This window comes from Fusarium odoratissimum (assembly GCF_000260195.1).
Source record: "Fusarium odoratissimum NRRL 54006 unplaced genomic scaffold supercont1.107, whole genome shotgun sequence".
NCBI lineage: Eukaryota > Fungi > Ascomycota > Sordariomycetes > Hypocreales > Nectriaceae > Fusarium > Fusarium odoratissimum.
Genome location: NW_022158765.1, coordinates 5,162 through 22,395, shown reverse-complemented (window position 1 = coordinate 22,395; position 17,234 = coordinate 5,162). Strand labels below are relative to the sequence as shown.

Here is a 17,234-nt window from a genome sequence, read left to right as displayed (position 1 = left end):
GCTACGAACTAGAGGAGCTAGGGCGACTTATACACCTGCGAATACTTTTTGCATCCCACTGTATTCCGATAAAGGAAGTGGGGCACACTCCCAGCCGCCAATCTACCCCCCCAGTTGAGGCCCTGCTGACCGAAACTGCTCACACATGAGGTTCCAGTCTCGATATTCCACTTGAATCCTTTTCCTCTGTGCCTCGGTTGATTCGAACCGTGAATGACAATCAAACTCAATTTGATTCGTCTTTTCCATCATCAGTTTGGAGTTTTTCAGCCCCCTAACAGGACGACAGCGCTCAGAATTCTGGGGTTGGCCTTTCTCACTACTTGGAAGTTGCCAGAGCCTTCTAGAAACAATTGTGTCCGTGTTGCTGGAACCATAACCAGATTTCCCAGTCTTGCTGATATCGGTGTGAGTAGTTGTAGACCGAACCAGTTACAAAACCTAACATTCTTTTCAGCCAAATTACGTTGGGGACTATACAGCGCTTTTCAAATTATCTTCATCAAGTATGCGCTTCACGAGCGGAAGTATAGCCCCAATGCCCGCCATCGATAATTCGCCTCGGCCAAGCCTTATTGATCAGTTATCGGAGTCTGCATCAGATAGTAATCATATGGACCAACGGATGCAGCCCTTAAACCACGACTACATAATGGATTGGTATGAAGAGCTTGCAGACCAGGTAACACAACCTTCGGCGACTTTGGTATTACGAGAACAAGACGGACGCCGCTACACTGTCTTGATGGCGGCTTGCAGATACCGAGATATTTTCTACGTGATATTTCACCAGCTATGCTGCTTGTGGTCTAGGGATAAAGCGGACGTGTACGAGATTTTCGGCTCCCGCGTAACGCCGCACGCCATTGACTTCACGTTCAACGAGATGCAAAGGATCTTGAACAACCACGATCTTTCCATCGCCAATTTACGATGGTTCGCCAATTTCCCTTGCCCATCAAAAGAACTCTTTACAGCTTTCCCAGAAGCAAGTCTCGCGGTTCAACTAGCAAGGTTCATAGTGAAGTTCTCGGCTCATTGGGAGTCATTGTTAGATCAAGCTGAGGCTGAAGACCGCCCTGTTGCAGGATCTGTGCTAAGAAGTCGCTTACATTGCGCTTCTCCAGTGCTGCGGTATATTCTTTTCGTCACCAGCTCCCTGCAGATTGGGATCGTGACAGGCCCCAATGCAGCAACATTAGACGATCAATTCGATAAAGACGAAGGCGAATGGTTTGGGGTTCGTGGGGAGACGGTACGCCAGGCTCTCGCGTTCGAGCATGCTGGCTTCGTGCATCGGCAGATACCATCATGAAGCTATGGACGGGTAAAGAAGGAAGGAGCCCATCTTGAGATATTATTGATTAGTAGCCAGTAAAGTGGTGTGGTGGTGGGGATTTCATGGCAATTGGGACATTCCCTCATGCGAATAGCGAGAGACACAAGTGTATGCCCAATGGGCTGGCCAAGTAACACCGTACACCTTTATCTATCCATCCATAAGAAACATTTATACCAGCCAATCTCAATAAAACTACCATGCATCATTCGCTCGGCTTCTCGCCTCTCCCAATGTCAAAAGTCCCAGTATTTCCTAAACTATTTAGCCAAGTCCCTATATCCTCCGAGAAACCCCTGGCCAAGTCCTCTTCTACCACTCCAACTTGCCAACAGCACGTCATGGTCAAAGCCTTGCCCTTAACAGAGACCACACTAAGAGTCAAAGCCGGCCCAGAAATGGCGGCAGCCTGAATGAATATGGCACGATCGACTTCCCAGCCACACCTCTCGGCAGCCTCCTCCCCCTCTGACCCTTCTTTGACTTCCATCACGCCGAGATTGCTGACTTCCAATGCGTGCGTACGATTTTTTGAGAGGCCTGCCAAGTACGACCTCCAGTCTCTGATGAGCTTGACCAAGCCTATGATGTCGTTTTTGGTACCCGAGTTGAGGTTCTCAAATATTCCCTGTCTTAATTCTTGGGCAGCGGACCAAGCCGTTGCCTCTAGGTCCATATGTGATTCGGGTTTGTGCTTGACATTGCGAACTTGCTTTCGAACCTTTGCCACGACGTTTTGGTCGAAGATATACGACCAGTAGGTAATACAGTTGAAGGCTGTCCTTTCCACGTCAAGTTTGTATGATCCTGGGCGGTGGAATTGTCGTAGACATACTGGGGTGCCACTCTCAAATGCTTGAGCCTTGGTTTCCGGGAGTCGCGTTGCCAATGACACGAGTGCAAGCGCGTGTAAGAGACCAGTGCAATATAGTTTGGTACTGGCGACATGCCTCTAAGACAGGTTGCAATGCATCCTTTCCAACCGTGATAAGTGCGAATCGCGTTATACACGGTTTTGGTTGAATAGGTGCCCACGTCGCTTTGTAAGATGAGTTAGATGGCTTGGACGAGGAATTTAGATCGCGTCTAGCCTGAGTGAACATATAGCTCAAAGGTAAGGGGGAACTTTATCAAGCGATGCAATGCAGGTGTGAGGGCCATGATTGGGACCTCGAATGATCGGTTTTTTAAGATTACAGTCTCTTTGTCCACTGAGTCAGAATTAAGACAAGCCAGTAAGCTGTCGTGAAAAAACCTTTCACCTTTGCCATCGCTGGCTGTATGATCCCATGCAGCGACGATATCGATGAACTTGGATTCGGCAGATCTTAATATGACTGATCTCCATTGTGGCCGGGCTTCGAGGTGTGTGTAATTGTTGTTCACCTGCAATTCCAATGTATCTTGGCGGACCCTGTCGTAGTCTTCGGATTCAGGAACTGTCTTCCACTCTACATGGCTGTTTAGATCAATGCGGTCCAGTCGTAACCCAGCATAGCTTTTTTAACTCGTCATTGACTCTACCAACCAGTGTTGCTAATAGTGTGGCAATAAAGTAGTATATTGCAATATAACCCATATGGTATGGACTTTCTCATATTGTGACAATATGATATGAAGATTTTGATATTGCAACAATATAATATGTGGATGTCCATATTGGCAATGGCAATTGATAGGGACGCATCAAGAATTGATAGGGGCGCATCGTCCTTAGGGACGCTCCAGCTTTTATAACATCCGATTGGCCCAACTTTTCAAGACCCATAAATACTTCACCATGAAGGCGGTGAAACCAGCTCCCTTAACAACCGTAGCTCTTGTTATTGAATTGCGCAGAGATGCTGGGTCTGCTTAGTAAAATTAAGGTGACTATTTTTATTAACGCGGTGAGATCTCTCTAGGGGTTTATATCCTATGGATTCCATCTAGGACTTTAAAGTGTGATCCTAAAGTCAAGGGGAAGCTCCCAATTATTCCAACAGTACTTCCTAGCCCAAAAGCAACTATATCGCTGATATTCTCTAAGAATGGATTGCGCAAATGTGCTAATATGCTAGGCATGATTTACTCCACAGAATTAGAATCATTCCGTTTAGAGCAGCTCTCTACTTTTTCTCTTACAGTGATTGAAGGAAGAATCTCTTCGTCGCCGTTCCGCAGCTCCCATTGACTTCTTTGTCTCCGAATACTCGGTTGCGTCTTCCGCCCACTAGCACGTACTCCTGTAGTTCTCCCCTCTCTGAGAACAGCCGACCGGCGGCGTGCCTGATGCCGGTGTAGGGTACTGGCTTGGCTGCTGGCCTGTTGGCTTGCAGCAACTTCCAGCCTCGCCAGGGTCGACCTATTCTGGCTTCTTGGTGGCCGACCGCGTCTACGCTCAGATGCCTTGCTTCTGGCTTGTTGACTTGCTCCCGATTCCATCCTGACCACTGTCGACTTGTTTCGATTGCTGGGTAGTCGACCGTACCCACGCTCGGAAGAGCCCATGCCATCTGGTTGACTCTCGCTTGATCTGATAGTTAGCCTTACCGGAACCACCTGCGCAATGTTCCTGGGTCTGCCACGGAGAGCTGTAGCAATCTTGGGGTCGAGAATCCGTCGGTATGGATCTTGAGCGGATGATTCTCGTAGTCGCCATCGTGGATGGACCTCCCATCTGGTGAATGACGCGGCGGACCCCAGCTTTGAATAGACCTTGTGGCAACAAGGGAACCCGAGCTCAACCGAGACTGAGCAGTCATCATTGCAGTCCCCGAGAGGCTTTGGGAACGGATTCTTACCGGTTGGCATCGCTTTGCGAGCTAAGCGGTATTGCTTGTTGATTAGCCCGAGGCCCTTCGACGAGATTACTGCCCGGAGGTCGCCAAGATACTCAGAGCTGGACCCCATATACTCGCGAGCAGTGAGGACCTCATCCGCTGCGCAGGCATCACTAAAGTCCCTCTCTTGGTCCTTTATCATGTCCTGCATAGCCTCGACAAGCCGATAGAGATGACTCATACCATTCAGAAGATAGCTCTTGATGTTATTGTTGCTGGCTTCTGTCCCAGATGTGACGCGGATTCCAAAATTGCGATACTTCCTGATGAAACAGCGGGCCCACTGAGCTCTTACAGGCATGTAAGTTCCATGGAGATACCGCAGAATAGCTCGTTGGTCGTCGAACTCTTTGCAGAGGTTTCCCCATGCCTTCTCGTGAGCTTCCTCGGTCTCGGCAAATAAGACGAACTTCCACATCATGAGGACTCCCTGGTAGCTATGAGGGATGACCTCAGATGATGTCGCATGGATAGATTGTTGATCTTTAGGGCTTAGCTGAGCCTGTCTCTGTGGGGCAGAGTCATCTCTCTCGGAGTCGTCGTGGCTGCTACTCCCATCGCAGCGGTCCATAGCCCACTTCTGCTTTGACTTGAGCAGGACATTCGAATTGATGTGGTGGATACAGAGCTGTTGCTGTATATCGGGAAACTGATCGTTCAATGCGGCTTTCATCTGTTCGTCGAAATCTGTAATGATAACATCGGGTCGTCGGATGGAGTGCTGCTCTGCAAGCTGTCGAATGCTCTCGGAGAGAAACTGAAACCCCTCCCGTCTCTCATTGTCGATCAACCCGAAAGCTGCATTAAAAACAGAACCAAGACAAGTTTGTCCTGTTGCCTGGAATAAGGGAAGCTTGAAGCGATTGGTATTATATGTATTGTCGAAGCTGATGACCTCGGGGAACCGCTTCCACATCTGAAGGCAGTAGGGAAAGGTCCAAACAAGTCCAACGAGACGGCTTGGCTCGTTATCCACCCATTTGGCGAGATAGGTAATATGCAGCTCGTCGAACAGCTTGATCAGTGCCGCGGTGGGAGTATAGCCACTCAGCTTGTCTCGATTGATGAGAGCCCGCGCGTTATAGATGTCCCTCCGCGTGAAGATTGACTCGGGATGCTGCTCTTGGACTACAGCCCGTACGTCACGGGCCTGGATACCTACCCGGCGGTTCATCGACTCAATGGTTGCCCTGACGGGTGTAGTAAGTCGTCTGTGGGAAGGATGTGCAGACGGTCTAATGCTACGATAATGGTTGTGTTGATTATGTTCCGGATTCGAGTGATGACGTAGAACCCATTTGCCTTCTTCTAGAGCTTCAGCAATCACCATCCACTTACATCCACACTTCCGGGATTTCCGCTGCCGAAGACCTGCGCCTCGGCTGGGTCTTGGGTCTCCGTATCGATCGCACCGAAGAGAATAGCGGATCTTCCTCCCCTTATACGAGCGGCCGTTGTGCTTTGCAAAGCCAAATCCATTAGCTTTCGCGAAGGCGTTGACTGAGTCAAGGAGAGTTTCGACTGTTGGGAATGGGTTGCCTGGGATCGGTGGATTCGGGATTGCATCCAGGGCGGGGGATGAGGAAATCCTAGGCGATGAAGATCTGATCTCTTCAGGGGATGGTGGCCGGCTGGACGGCTCTCGAGGCGGCGAGTAGGGAGGAGGGGATTCGAGCGCATCTGAACTGAGTGGTGACCAACCCCATCTCTCTCGCCATTGGCGTACTCGTTCGTACGACTGGGCAAGTTCAAGTGTCAGTCTTCGGTCTGTCCCGATTACTTCCTGCACGAGCTCAAGGGCAGATTGGAATTCGGCCCTTGCGGGCGACGACTGCTCTTGTGGTGATTGAGGGGGGAAATAGGAAGGTAAGATGTCTGTTTCTGGGCCTGGTATAGGTATTCTGACCCGCTGCGGTCGTCCTCCCCGAGATGGGAAATCGTTTGAAAGGTATATCTCGTGATCAAAGCGGAGCTCCCATAGTGGCTCATGAAGCCCTTGAGACCCATGGGGCTGTGGCGCGGTCGTGAATATCCGTGGGTAAGATGCAAACAGGTTTTCGATTGCATCTCCGTCGCCGGCTCCGTAGTACCGGCCGACACTTGTTCCAGTACTGCTTGCTGAGCGTGGTCTGCTCGCGAGGATTGGTGGGCTGAAACTAGCTTGCCGGCTCTGCCGCTGTCGTTTTCGAGAACGCGATTCGCAGCTAGGACTGGGGCTTCGGGCGTGACGTCTTGAATCGCTCTCTGAGCTAGGAGGTGACTCCGATTGGAGCATGACGAGAGACCTAATGATTGATGGTTGAGAGGCTGATGTTCGATCATCTGCTCATTTAGATTAAAGAGAGCTAAGGTCGGGTACTTCGGGAGCGTCGGCAGAATCCTGCCTGCACTAACAAAAAAGTGACTGACGAATCAGAGGCTGCAAAGCTGGAGCGTCCCTATCAATTGCCACGAGTGGATGGCTACTTGTTTTTTGAACAACGTATACTGTTGCTACTTGCCAGCCCATTGCTCTCACGGCTTACAGCCACTTGATAACGGCGTATTCAATGCCTCCAAGGCTACCTATCGCAAAGAACTCCAAAAACTGACAAGCCTGACTGATTCTGCCCCGGTAGACAAGGTCAACTTTATCAATGCTTATGTCAAAGCCAGGGAGGTGGGTATGACGAAGAAAAACATCCTTTCGGGCTGGAGAGTGACTGGAAACTGGCCAATTTCACGACGGGAAGCCCTCATACATCCTGAGATTCAGCCAGACAAGAAGGAAACGACGCCTGCATCAGACGGCCCCAGAGATGGACAAGTCGACTCTGATAATACGCCAAAGACCAGCCGTCATATTAGGGATCTAGGGAAGAACAAGAGCCCTTCAATGAGAAGACGGTACTCTGTGATATCGAAAGGCTTTGAAGCGCAAGAGTAGCCAGTTTAGAGGAGGAAGTTGGCCGGTTGAGCATAGGCAAGAAGAGGAAGGCGATACCGAATCCTAACAAAAGGTCCATGACATTGGCCGAAGCTCTAGTAGCTGTTGACGCTATTTCTAAGCCAAACCAAGCTATTGAAAGGGCAGATGCTGTTGAGGAAGTTATCGAGGGGGGAGGGATGGGAGAAGATGAGAGGTTAAATTCGGAGGCGGAAGAATTAACTGTGGTACGCACGCGGGCAGGGCGTGAAGTTCAAATACCGCAAAAATATTAAAATCTACTTAATTCTAAAACGAAATTCGAACATTATTCGCTCTTGTTATATTTGGTGGATTTCCTACATCTGGTTAAAAAATTGCATTTTGTATAGGGAAATATTTTTTTGCCTACCGGTAGGTGAGTACTGCATGGTTATAAGAAAGGCCCGGGACACGCCAATGCCACTTCAAGCCGCTCATCATCTTCTCCTGCAAGTCGTTCATATCGATCCATCCTAACACCACCCGTCCATAGCTTCTTGAACACCCATTGGCCCATTCAGCGGCATGGATCCCTTCCATTCTTTGCCAACAAAGGGTGTGTTTCGTCTATCCAAAAGGCAATCATGATCGCAGATATCATGATGAACAGTCCACATATGAAGTTCGGTAAGGCGAAGAGAAATCTCGACGTCTAACTAGAGTCACTGTCCTTTCTAGATTTCTTCAGAATAGTCATTTCGCCACTATCTGATTCACAAGGGTCGGCTAGAAAACCACCCAACAAAGCTCCTGACATTTAGTTGGGATTTGTTGAAATGAGCATGTTATATTTTTGTTGAAGAACATGAAAGATCTGCGTCAACCAACGACAGCTACATACAAGAATACATCCACATCCCAGCCACCAATGGATCGGAATAGCCATTGATATATCAAAGCAACGGATCTCAACAAGCACACCACTGCGCAGCCATCCGTTATCGGCCAAGTCCGAAGAGACTTTGTTCGCGCCGACGGATAAGAAAGGGTTGAGCAAACTTGCCGAGAGTGCGTCAAGTGAGCGGCCATGGCGGACTGTCCGCGAAGAAATGAATTGGATTATGTCTGTAATTAAAGTCTAGTACTTGACCTGGAAACAATAGCCTTCTCTCTGTGCAAGAGCATTTCAACTCATTCAGGCTTTTTACCAATTACCACCTTTCGTGGTGTATAAATCTGGTATTCTTTCGAGCATGAAAGTATCTCGTTCCGCACTCTGGCAGCAAAGACATGAGTCTCTTTCTCGCTCCATCCAAGATCTTCAATCGCTAGACGAAGGATTGACCCCACGATGTCCAAGGTCAAGATCGCCAGGGCAAATTTGCCTAATGTTTTGCCTTCTTCCGATTCAGGCCACGGACCAATTGGTATCTGCAATTCCCAGTCTTAGTAGTGAAAAAGCGGAGAGTTGCAGAGCTATGCGCTTACCTCGTACTCATATGCTGTTATGTCCTTGAACCCAGCAGCTGCCATCTCCTGTTGCAGTGTTTCGTTGTTCGCGACCAAGAATGGCCTTCGCTTTTCCCTCACGGCTCGAAAAAATTCCCCCCACTGATTCATATAACTTTCCTTTGCCAAGATCACCTTTCTGCTCCTGAATTCGATGGGCCCTTCGTGAAACTCTGCAACGCCCCCTGGGGCAAGGGCCCTGAAAACTTCTTTGGTGAACTCACGCCAGTTGACACTCCCATTCAGGTCCCGAGCATGTATGTAGTCGAACGAGGATTCTTTGAAGGTCCATTCTCGGCCGCAATCGTCGATTTGGCTAGATAGATGTTAGCAGTGTGCTATAGAATGAGACCTCAGTAGTCTCACAACTTGAGGTTGGGAGGGACCCAGTTGGGTATGATGGGTGAGATGTCAATGCCTATAACATCAGCATCAGGGTGTTCATCGGCAAAATCTCTGAGATATGGTTAGTCACTGCCTTGGGCACTCGATGGGAATCTTGGAGACATGCATAGCCCAGATACCTGAAGATGTACTCGTTAGATGAGACAATGGGGATCGAGAAGCAGGTTTATCATACCAGTTCCTGTCCCTACGTCTAGGACGCGCTTATTGTATCGGTTAGCTGATGCCCACGAGATGATGAACACAGTAACAATACCGGACTGCCACAGGGTATCGTGGCTTTATGAAGGCCTTCTAAAAGTTCAGAATAGACATGGTGGCTTTGATGCAGAGTCAACACAGCATCATGCAACATCAGGGGTAGCACTCACAACCCATCCCACATCTCTTGCCGTGTCTCGTCATTCGGTTCCCTGCACAATCTCAGCAATCTATAACTGATGACACGTCTTCTGCTTACCAATGATAGCCTATACCCTCGTTGTGATATTGTCGGCCAAACAACTGCTGAAAATTCTCGGCTACGGTGTCCACCGAAGTTGTGGACGCGGTGTCCAGGTCAAAATAACCCTCGTCATCAAAATCCACATCGCCGCGGCCTGTAAACGCGTCATCGTAATCGGCCTGGGATATGCTTTCGTGATCCGTCTCAGATTTCAACCAATGGTCGGAAGTGTCGCTGTAGTCGATCGTAGATGTCTCAGAAAGCGCATGATCGGCCCTAGACTGGGATCGCGTGCAATTACCGGTAGAGACACGCTCTGTAACCGAACCGTTCTGCTGTGACAGTTCAGGATGATACTCGCTGCTACTGCCGAGAGGTCGAGACTTAAGTGGCATTGTCTCGGACGGAAAACTGGAAAGGATATTCTTGTGTCACGACGTTGAACGAGTGTACGAAGCGGCCGAGGCGGCGATAGATCGGTAGGCGACCCTGGAAAACGAAGCAGGTGGCAATCTAAAGACTTTTGTACAATGTTAGAAACTTATGTCATCGAGGAGAAGTCAGGGATTACGCAAGAAGATGTCCGGTGATTTTCAACGCGAACGGTAACGCGACATGACGAACCTTGCAGCCTGGCCATGTCCGGCTCGGAACAGCGGAGTGCCAACCAGACACAGAACGACTGGTGGTGCGGTATTGATACCAGTTGCCTAAATTGCCAATATCATAGGGTTTCCCAATTCTGGCATTCTATAGGACAATTACAGTCCTGTCCACGTTGGTCTGAGCCTAATGCTGAGCGGACCAACAGGACTATGGAGGGAGTGCTTAGCGACATGACCTTCTCCAAAAAGACCTCCAGAAGTTTGTTCGGAAAACAAAGTTCTCTATTTCTCAGGATGTACCGGGGAGGTCTGGCCCAGTCCTCGAGATTTGAGAGTGGGAGGCGGCGCACGGCAGGTAGTGCCACTCCCGCATACTTGATCTCGACCCCCCTACCCCGCGGCGCAGTGCGCCCGTGCCGAACCTTAATCCTGGCGTCACTTTCTGCCCGCATGTCAATGTTAGCTTCGGCCCTGCATCGACCGTTGGGCACTTACCGAGCTTCCGTAGGCGCTCCCCCGTGACTCGCTCCACCCACAGTGTCACCCAACCCGGACCTTCCCCTGGTTTCTCCCCGTCTTAGGCACACCAGTTGTTGAATATGTGCTGGAAGAACTGACGGTTCCCGATTCAATTTCAGAAATCAAATTAAGGTTTGAAGTCCTGCACTTAGATTGTAGGGCTTTCATCGACAGTAGGGGCAAAAGTATTCGCAGGTGTGCAAGTAGAGCTGGCAGCTCCTAGCCTCTTTAGTTAAGAGCTTAACTGAGGCTGCGTACTGGCTACGGATAGAATCATATTAATTACCTGAAATCCTAGGTATAGGGAACCTAGCCAGCTACCCCTGATTAGCTTCTGAACTGTAGATCTACAGTGGGATGCAAAAAGTATTTGCAGGTGTGTAGGTAGGTCTGATGCTTGGAAGCTAGACAGGGGTAGCTTGTCAGGTCCTCAATACCTTATATTACACTTAAATCAGGGGATATCCTAGTATTAGGTATCTAAACAAAGCTAAGTTACTAACTAGAGGAGCTAGGGCGACTTACACACCTGCGAATACTTTTTGCATTCCACTGTACTTGCACACCTGCAAATACTTTTTGCCCCCCACTGTATTCTCTTGGACCATGTCCCTGTTGAATTCAAGCTCATGCATACAGTGAGATGCAAGAAGTTTGAATCCAGGCGCAAGTACCCGCCTCCTTGCGAAGCCGATCGGTAGCTATCACTTTGCTCTGCTTGTGCCTCATCAAGTTAGCTAGTTGCCTACCTAGGCTAGATAACTACCCGATATAGCTAGTCACCATTCTGACAGAACTAGAGCGACAAGGCAGATACTTCATCTCAAATTCAAACTTATTGCACCTCACTGAAGCACCTGTCGAAGCTGCCTTACTATTTGAGATCCTAGTGATCGCTTTCCCACTACGTTAGGCTTCTTTGGAGTCGGAAAATCTGAAAGCTAAATCTCCCGATATAATCTCCTGATATTTTGACTTTGTGTGATAGTCAAGACCCCGGATTAAGAAAAAGACAGGACTGGCTTACGCCAAAATCCGCTGATTCCACTTATTCAGTTCCCTGTTTTATTTGGTCCCCTAGACAAGTCAAGATTTCCAAAGAGACCCACAGGAAGCTCTGGATAACCCCTCTACAGATAACCTGCCCCTGCAGTATTCTCAAGTGCCGAAGCCAACGGCCGCACCCTGATCCCTTACAATTAATGCCAGCTATGATCTGCCGGGCCGTACAACTCAATAGGACTAAGGAGGACTCGAGATTGTAATGATTACTGTATAGGGCACATATAAGACGTAGATGTATCATGCTCGTTATATTCATTATTATTAAATTTATAAACCTGGAAATAGCTAACGCCATTTGTTGAATTGGAGATATGCTAGCTAGGATAGCACTTAGCTGTGTACTTAAGCGAGGTGCCTTGCGTTTTTGCCGCAGCTAGCCATTCAACAACAAGACCCTTTGTGAGGAGATTGAAGGCCTTATCTCAGATAGCACGGCCCTCCCGCGCTTCCCGGAATACGGAGGCCGCGGATCGCGTAGCCGGCCTTCTTTCTACATAGGGGGTAAAGTGGAGGGGGCGGTGACACCGCAAGCCATCCGCGGCTCCTCGGCTGCCCATTACGGGCTGGCCTACTCGTCAATGCTGAGTCCGGCAGCAACTTGGCCACGGCAAATTCGTGTTATTAGATTCCTTATGTGACAATTTAATGGGAGCTTCCTTCGAGAGCAGCCACAATTCTCAATAAGAGCACGGACATTAATTTAATATATTGTTGTCCAGTGCCTCAATCTGTCGCTTGCTGGCCATCATAATATAAATTAATATATCAACAGACGGCTAGACCAGCGTTGGTAAACTCTAAAAAAGCGGTCAAGAAGCTTACCAAGTGCTGATAGCAGTATTGCAGACAGTATTATACATTGTGTAATGTATTCCCCTCGTATTACTCCACTGTAAACAGAAAAGTTAGTTGTAATTCAAACAACTGGGGCGCGATCTAAAATTTATTGCTGCTCCGTAAGTTCCGAGAGTTGCATTCTGTGGGCATATTAAGACTTAGAGCTTTACATATAAATAGTCCACGTTCAGACTTAAAACTATTTCCCTCCAGACTACTATTAAAGCATTACCTGTTCACTTTATTTATCGCACTTATCATCACTAAGATTTACCACCTAAGATTGTTTGAAATGCAGTTCTCATTCTTACTATCAGCTGTTGCTTTAGCCTCGAGGTATGTTATGCTCCGTTCATCTCGATCTAGAGGTATCTTCGCCCTATATTTAGCTCATAAATGTGGCTAATATTGTGACATTAGCGTCTCCGCCCAGGCCACGCGTTATTGCTGCTCTATAAATGACGCCGGCGAGATCGTGATGCGTGATGGCTATACTAGAAACTGCTGCGGCGCTAATACGTTTCACGGAGTGAGTTTTTCCATTTACTATGTTAAGCTGTTTAATATATTATAATTTACTAATAGAAGTGTAACATCTTAGTCTAAATGCACTGTGGCTGGAAATACTACACCTTTTGATAACTGCTGCCGGGGTAACCGTGATATTGGAGTTTGTACCTAGTGATTTACACACTTACAGCCTATATAGGCAGCTGGAACACCTTATTGATTGCTACAACTATAATTAATGCGCAATCCATTGCCCTGTGGTGTAATAGTCAGAGGTGTGTTATAACACTTTAATCGCATTTAGCTAGGAGGTATCCCTTTTGAGTACTACAGCCCTTTGGAGGAGGGCCTGAGGCACCTGCCTTATCATTCCCTTTTGCAACCTTAAGCTCCTTGGTGATACCGCAGCTGGGGCGGGCTGTGCCTGTAGCTCCGTGACCGACTTCTCGAAGGGCACGGAAGAGATTGGGCGAGGAGAAGAGGTTATCCCCAATAAAGAAACCAAGTCTTCTTTGAGTAATCTGATACGTAGATATAACTTATTTACAGGCGGTGCAGTATTCTGCCTGTTCTTGAGTGGTTCAACGTCTCGCTCCAACTGCTCCATGCGCCGTCCAAGACCAGCTCGAGATGCCCTTTGGGCCTCTCGATCTTTGGCCCGCCTTTGCGAAAGCCGCGAATTGTTTATTCCTGATACACATCGATTTTCTGTGTCTAGTCCTGCGTCAGTGGATTTAGTCGCAGATGAGGTCTATCATTATAACGCACCATGGGAAGCCTGGTGAGGCCCAGCTGGTGAGTGAGGAGACATTTGAAGGGCTGACTCTTGGAAAGCGGTATTTGGTATGGATACTTCGGTAGGGAATACTTCGTGGACGCGGTCTGGGTTGTTTCCACTCTCTGATCTGAACCTTGCCAAGGCAGCAAAGGCCGCTAGATCGAACAGATGACAATGTAGAGCCGAGGGCCGAGAATTACACTTCAGCATGGGTTATGTATTGAAAGGCGTGGGTATTGTAACGCGGCAATTAAGCTTGGCCTATTTCTGCTCGACAAGGATCAAAGTTCGCCATGTGAGGGCGAAGATGTCTCACATCGAACCATCATGCTCGTTACGTGTCGGAATGACCGACAACGTGCCCTCCAATGATCTACATAATCGGAACCACTGTCCACAGGCAGAAGAGCGTCCTTAATTGTCTCGGCGCTTCCCGTTGACTAGCTTTTAGTAGGCCAGCAAGGATTTCTACAATCCTTTGTCAGCCCCAATCACTTGCACCACCCCGGAGCTTCGGGTTCCAAAGCAGAGTCATGCAAGGGTTAATGTAGAGAGACCAGGGACGCGTATGCTCTCCAATGGACTCTGTGCACATGTTGCGTTGATTGTTGTACCGCCGCATTGATAGAAAATATCGGCCCGGTAGCAAGCAGAGTTTCGGGTTTGTTCTCAAAGGATTTACGGAGGTTGGGCCCAAAAGTTCATTGTGAAGGCAAGGCGTCTTGCATATATCCTTAGGCACGTGTTACAACGCAACCAGTTTTAGCCTCGATCGTCCAGATATGGCTTTTGTTTGCCTCTCCATTACCACCAACGCAGCCTCGATACTGGAGATGCTATGCGGTGAGCCCCGAGCTAAGCATTTGGCTGGATAGGTGATGCATCTTCAACTCGTCCTGCAGGGGTCGGGTGATACAGAGATTGTAGGCTATGTTGAGGCTTCTTACCGATATTTAGCGTGCACCTCCTTCTTTGCTGGCAGTACTACCACGTAGGTTTGCTCTTCCTCGTATCATCCGTTCTATAATCTAACCGTGGCAATTGTGTTCTCTAGGCCGACGCTTGTTGATCGTTAAGGTTAGCTATTTGTAATGCATTCGTTCCTCCGCTTCTCGGTCAACCGTGCGCAAATATGAGCCATGCTCTCGGCTCTACTACCCTGGTAATCCATACAAACCACCGGGCAAGACAGACAAACTATTCAGAATGAGATTGGTTTTATACTTTAAATCTGTTGAATTCCCTTAGTGTTATGCATCCAATAGTAACCTGTCCCTTAGTGTGATTACCGCCAAATTACAGTCCGTTCACTACATGTTCCATCCTTTGCTCCGACGATGAGACATGAGCTTCAAATTCTTCCTTTTGCTCATTAGCACGCCCATGTGAGCATTGATCAGGAGTTGGGAACACTAATTGATTTGAGTGTTACTGCTGCAGGCACCATCGCGGCATGAGAAGCGGTTCGGAGGTCATTGCCAACGACCCTGTACTGCTCGGCTATCGACAGTTAGAGAATTTGAGAGGTGTGATAACGTAGGCAACAACACAGAGTCAGAAGGCATTGGCCGATTTCATCACAGAGAGGCGGACAATTGCCGAGACAATATTATCATTGTCTGATTAGACAACTTTTAACAAAGCCTTAGCTGCACCACGCTGGCTGCTGCTTCAAGCCATAGCTCTTTCCAAATAGGCGTATTCAGTCCCGCCAGACAATGCAACGATAACGAAGGCGATAAGGACCAGTCACTTGACGAGCTGAGCCTACGCCACCGAGCGTCTATCGTCTCGCAGCTTGTCGAAAAGACCCACAACATAGGGGAAGCGCTTAATCTATTGCTCTTTTTGTTATTTGTTACTACCAGATCAAACGGCATATCGGCATCACAGGACCACTAGATTTTTTCTTTCTTTTTTCGTTCGTTACTTGTTAGAAATCTACATAGAGTAACTACATGCGTAATAAATCTCTAAGACCTAGTTTCATTTAATGTATTATTCCATCGGGTGCAGGCACACCTCACCTTTGCCAGAGGCGGGGTAAAGCGATAAGATACTTCAAACGAAAATAGTCAGCAATATTTACCCCATTAAATACTTAGAAATCAGCCGTTATAGAGTAAACAGGGGTGATGAAATGGGTATTCTTGTTGGCAAAAAATGGTGTCAGGCCGCACTTAATGGGATAAGTCAGATGTTGCGTAGCAACTGACAGGCCCATAGAAAAGGTAGGGGGTTAATGGGATAAATTGAAGAGTATGATAAATGAAGGACTATGGACGTATCCGTCTATCTATGTACTGAATAGATGATCCCCCAATACTGGTATATCCTTGGCAGACTTAATCATGATCGTGTAAGATGATAAAGTCTGTGTGGCATACTGTGACTATTGCTGTAACGAATGTGCTGGGTTAGGCCCGGCAGGCCTGGAGTTTGCTTTCGCACCTCGCCTCTGAAGGCGCCTGGCGATCAAGTTTCCTTTTCTTTTACCAGGGGATGAATCATGTTTCATCCAATGTGACGGTGTCACGTGTGCGCGACGCAGTGCAGCATGAATCGAATTGATGCCAGTGTACATTGTCTCGGTTTGTGCAACACTACATTCATATTAGTCAGTAGCACCATGCTCAGTCAAATGTTACTGACAAAGGCCCCATCCGGATCGTTGGTGTATACAGTCCCGTGACCGCAACAGCTAGTAGTATATCCCGTGTTAAAATATTGACGTTGACCATTCGGATCCTTCGGAATTGGACCAGGTCTCATGCAGCGAAGGGCTTGGAAATTCCCAACGCACCCAGTCACATCTGCAACCACAAACCCCGACAAGAGTCTATAAATTGTTAGCTGCTTACGGAGTAGAGATGTCAGTATTATATGATACTTACGACGCTGCTAACGTGAAATCCACAAGACGAACCATCTTTTCGTAGCTAGATGATGTAGGAAGCGAACTCGTATGTTAAAAGGAAATCAGTGTGCGTGGGTGGTGTAAAGCGGAAGTTCATACTGCGCTAGATATGAAGGCCACATCGTTAGGTGTTTATATAGCCCTTTCTTCGACCAGTGCGGGTTTCTCCAAGCCCACCTCTTCCGTGACTTCCGAAATTTAGAATTAGATCAAAAGCGTGGATCGCTTTAGGGTTGTTAAAGGAATTCACCAATGAGCATTTAATGTCGGAAAGCCCCCCCCCCCCCCCCCAAAATCGCACTAGAGGCCAGGTGATGCGAACCAGTAGTTAGCAACACTGGTGAGTGTGATTTTGCCTGTCCGCGGAGCTCCGAAAATATATATAAGTCAGATTTTGTAATTTCTAGCGAAAGTCAAAATGATTACCCGTTGGCTCGAGCCGGAGGGGGGCCACTAAGCAAGCTTAGTTGGGCACAAAAGTCCGGGACAGTCACAAAAGGGTGGGACAATCCCGCTCCGCCGGCTGTCGCAAATTCCCTCGATTTTGTATGTGAATTCAACAGAAATCTAGACGCCAGTTAGCTAAAAAAAAAAAA

The 17,234-nt window shown here is 48.1% G+C and overlaps 2 protein-coding genes across 2 annotated transcripts; one reads left to right on the top strand and one right to left on the bottom strand.

The window, feature by feature from the left end:
* Positions 1-652: 652 nt before the first annotated feature.
* On the top strand, positions 653-1,315 carry FOIG_16649 (uncharacterized protein; the record flags this gene model as incomplete). Its single annotated transcript, XM_031218114.1, has 1 exon — positions 653-1,315. One exon carries the CDS (start codon positions 653-655, stop codon positions 1,313-1,315), a length of 663 nt encoding a protein of 220 aa, XP_031052173.1.
* A 6,924-nt stretch (positions 1,316-8,239) lies between these two features.
* Positions 8,240-9,802, bottom strand: FOIG_16648 (uncharacterized protein; the record flags this gene model as incomplete). The annotated part of the gene is made up of 5 exons (XM_031218113.1): positions 8,240-8,479; positions 8,537-8,873; positions 8,924-9,013; positions 9,334-9,375; positions 9,423-9,802. 5 exons carry the CDS (start codon positions 9,800-9,802, stop codon positions 8,240-8,242), a joined length of 1,089 nt encoding a protein of 362 aa, XP_031052172.1.
* Positions 9,803-17,234: the final 7,432 nt, after the last annotated feature.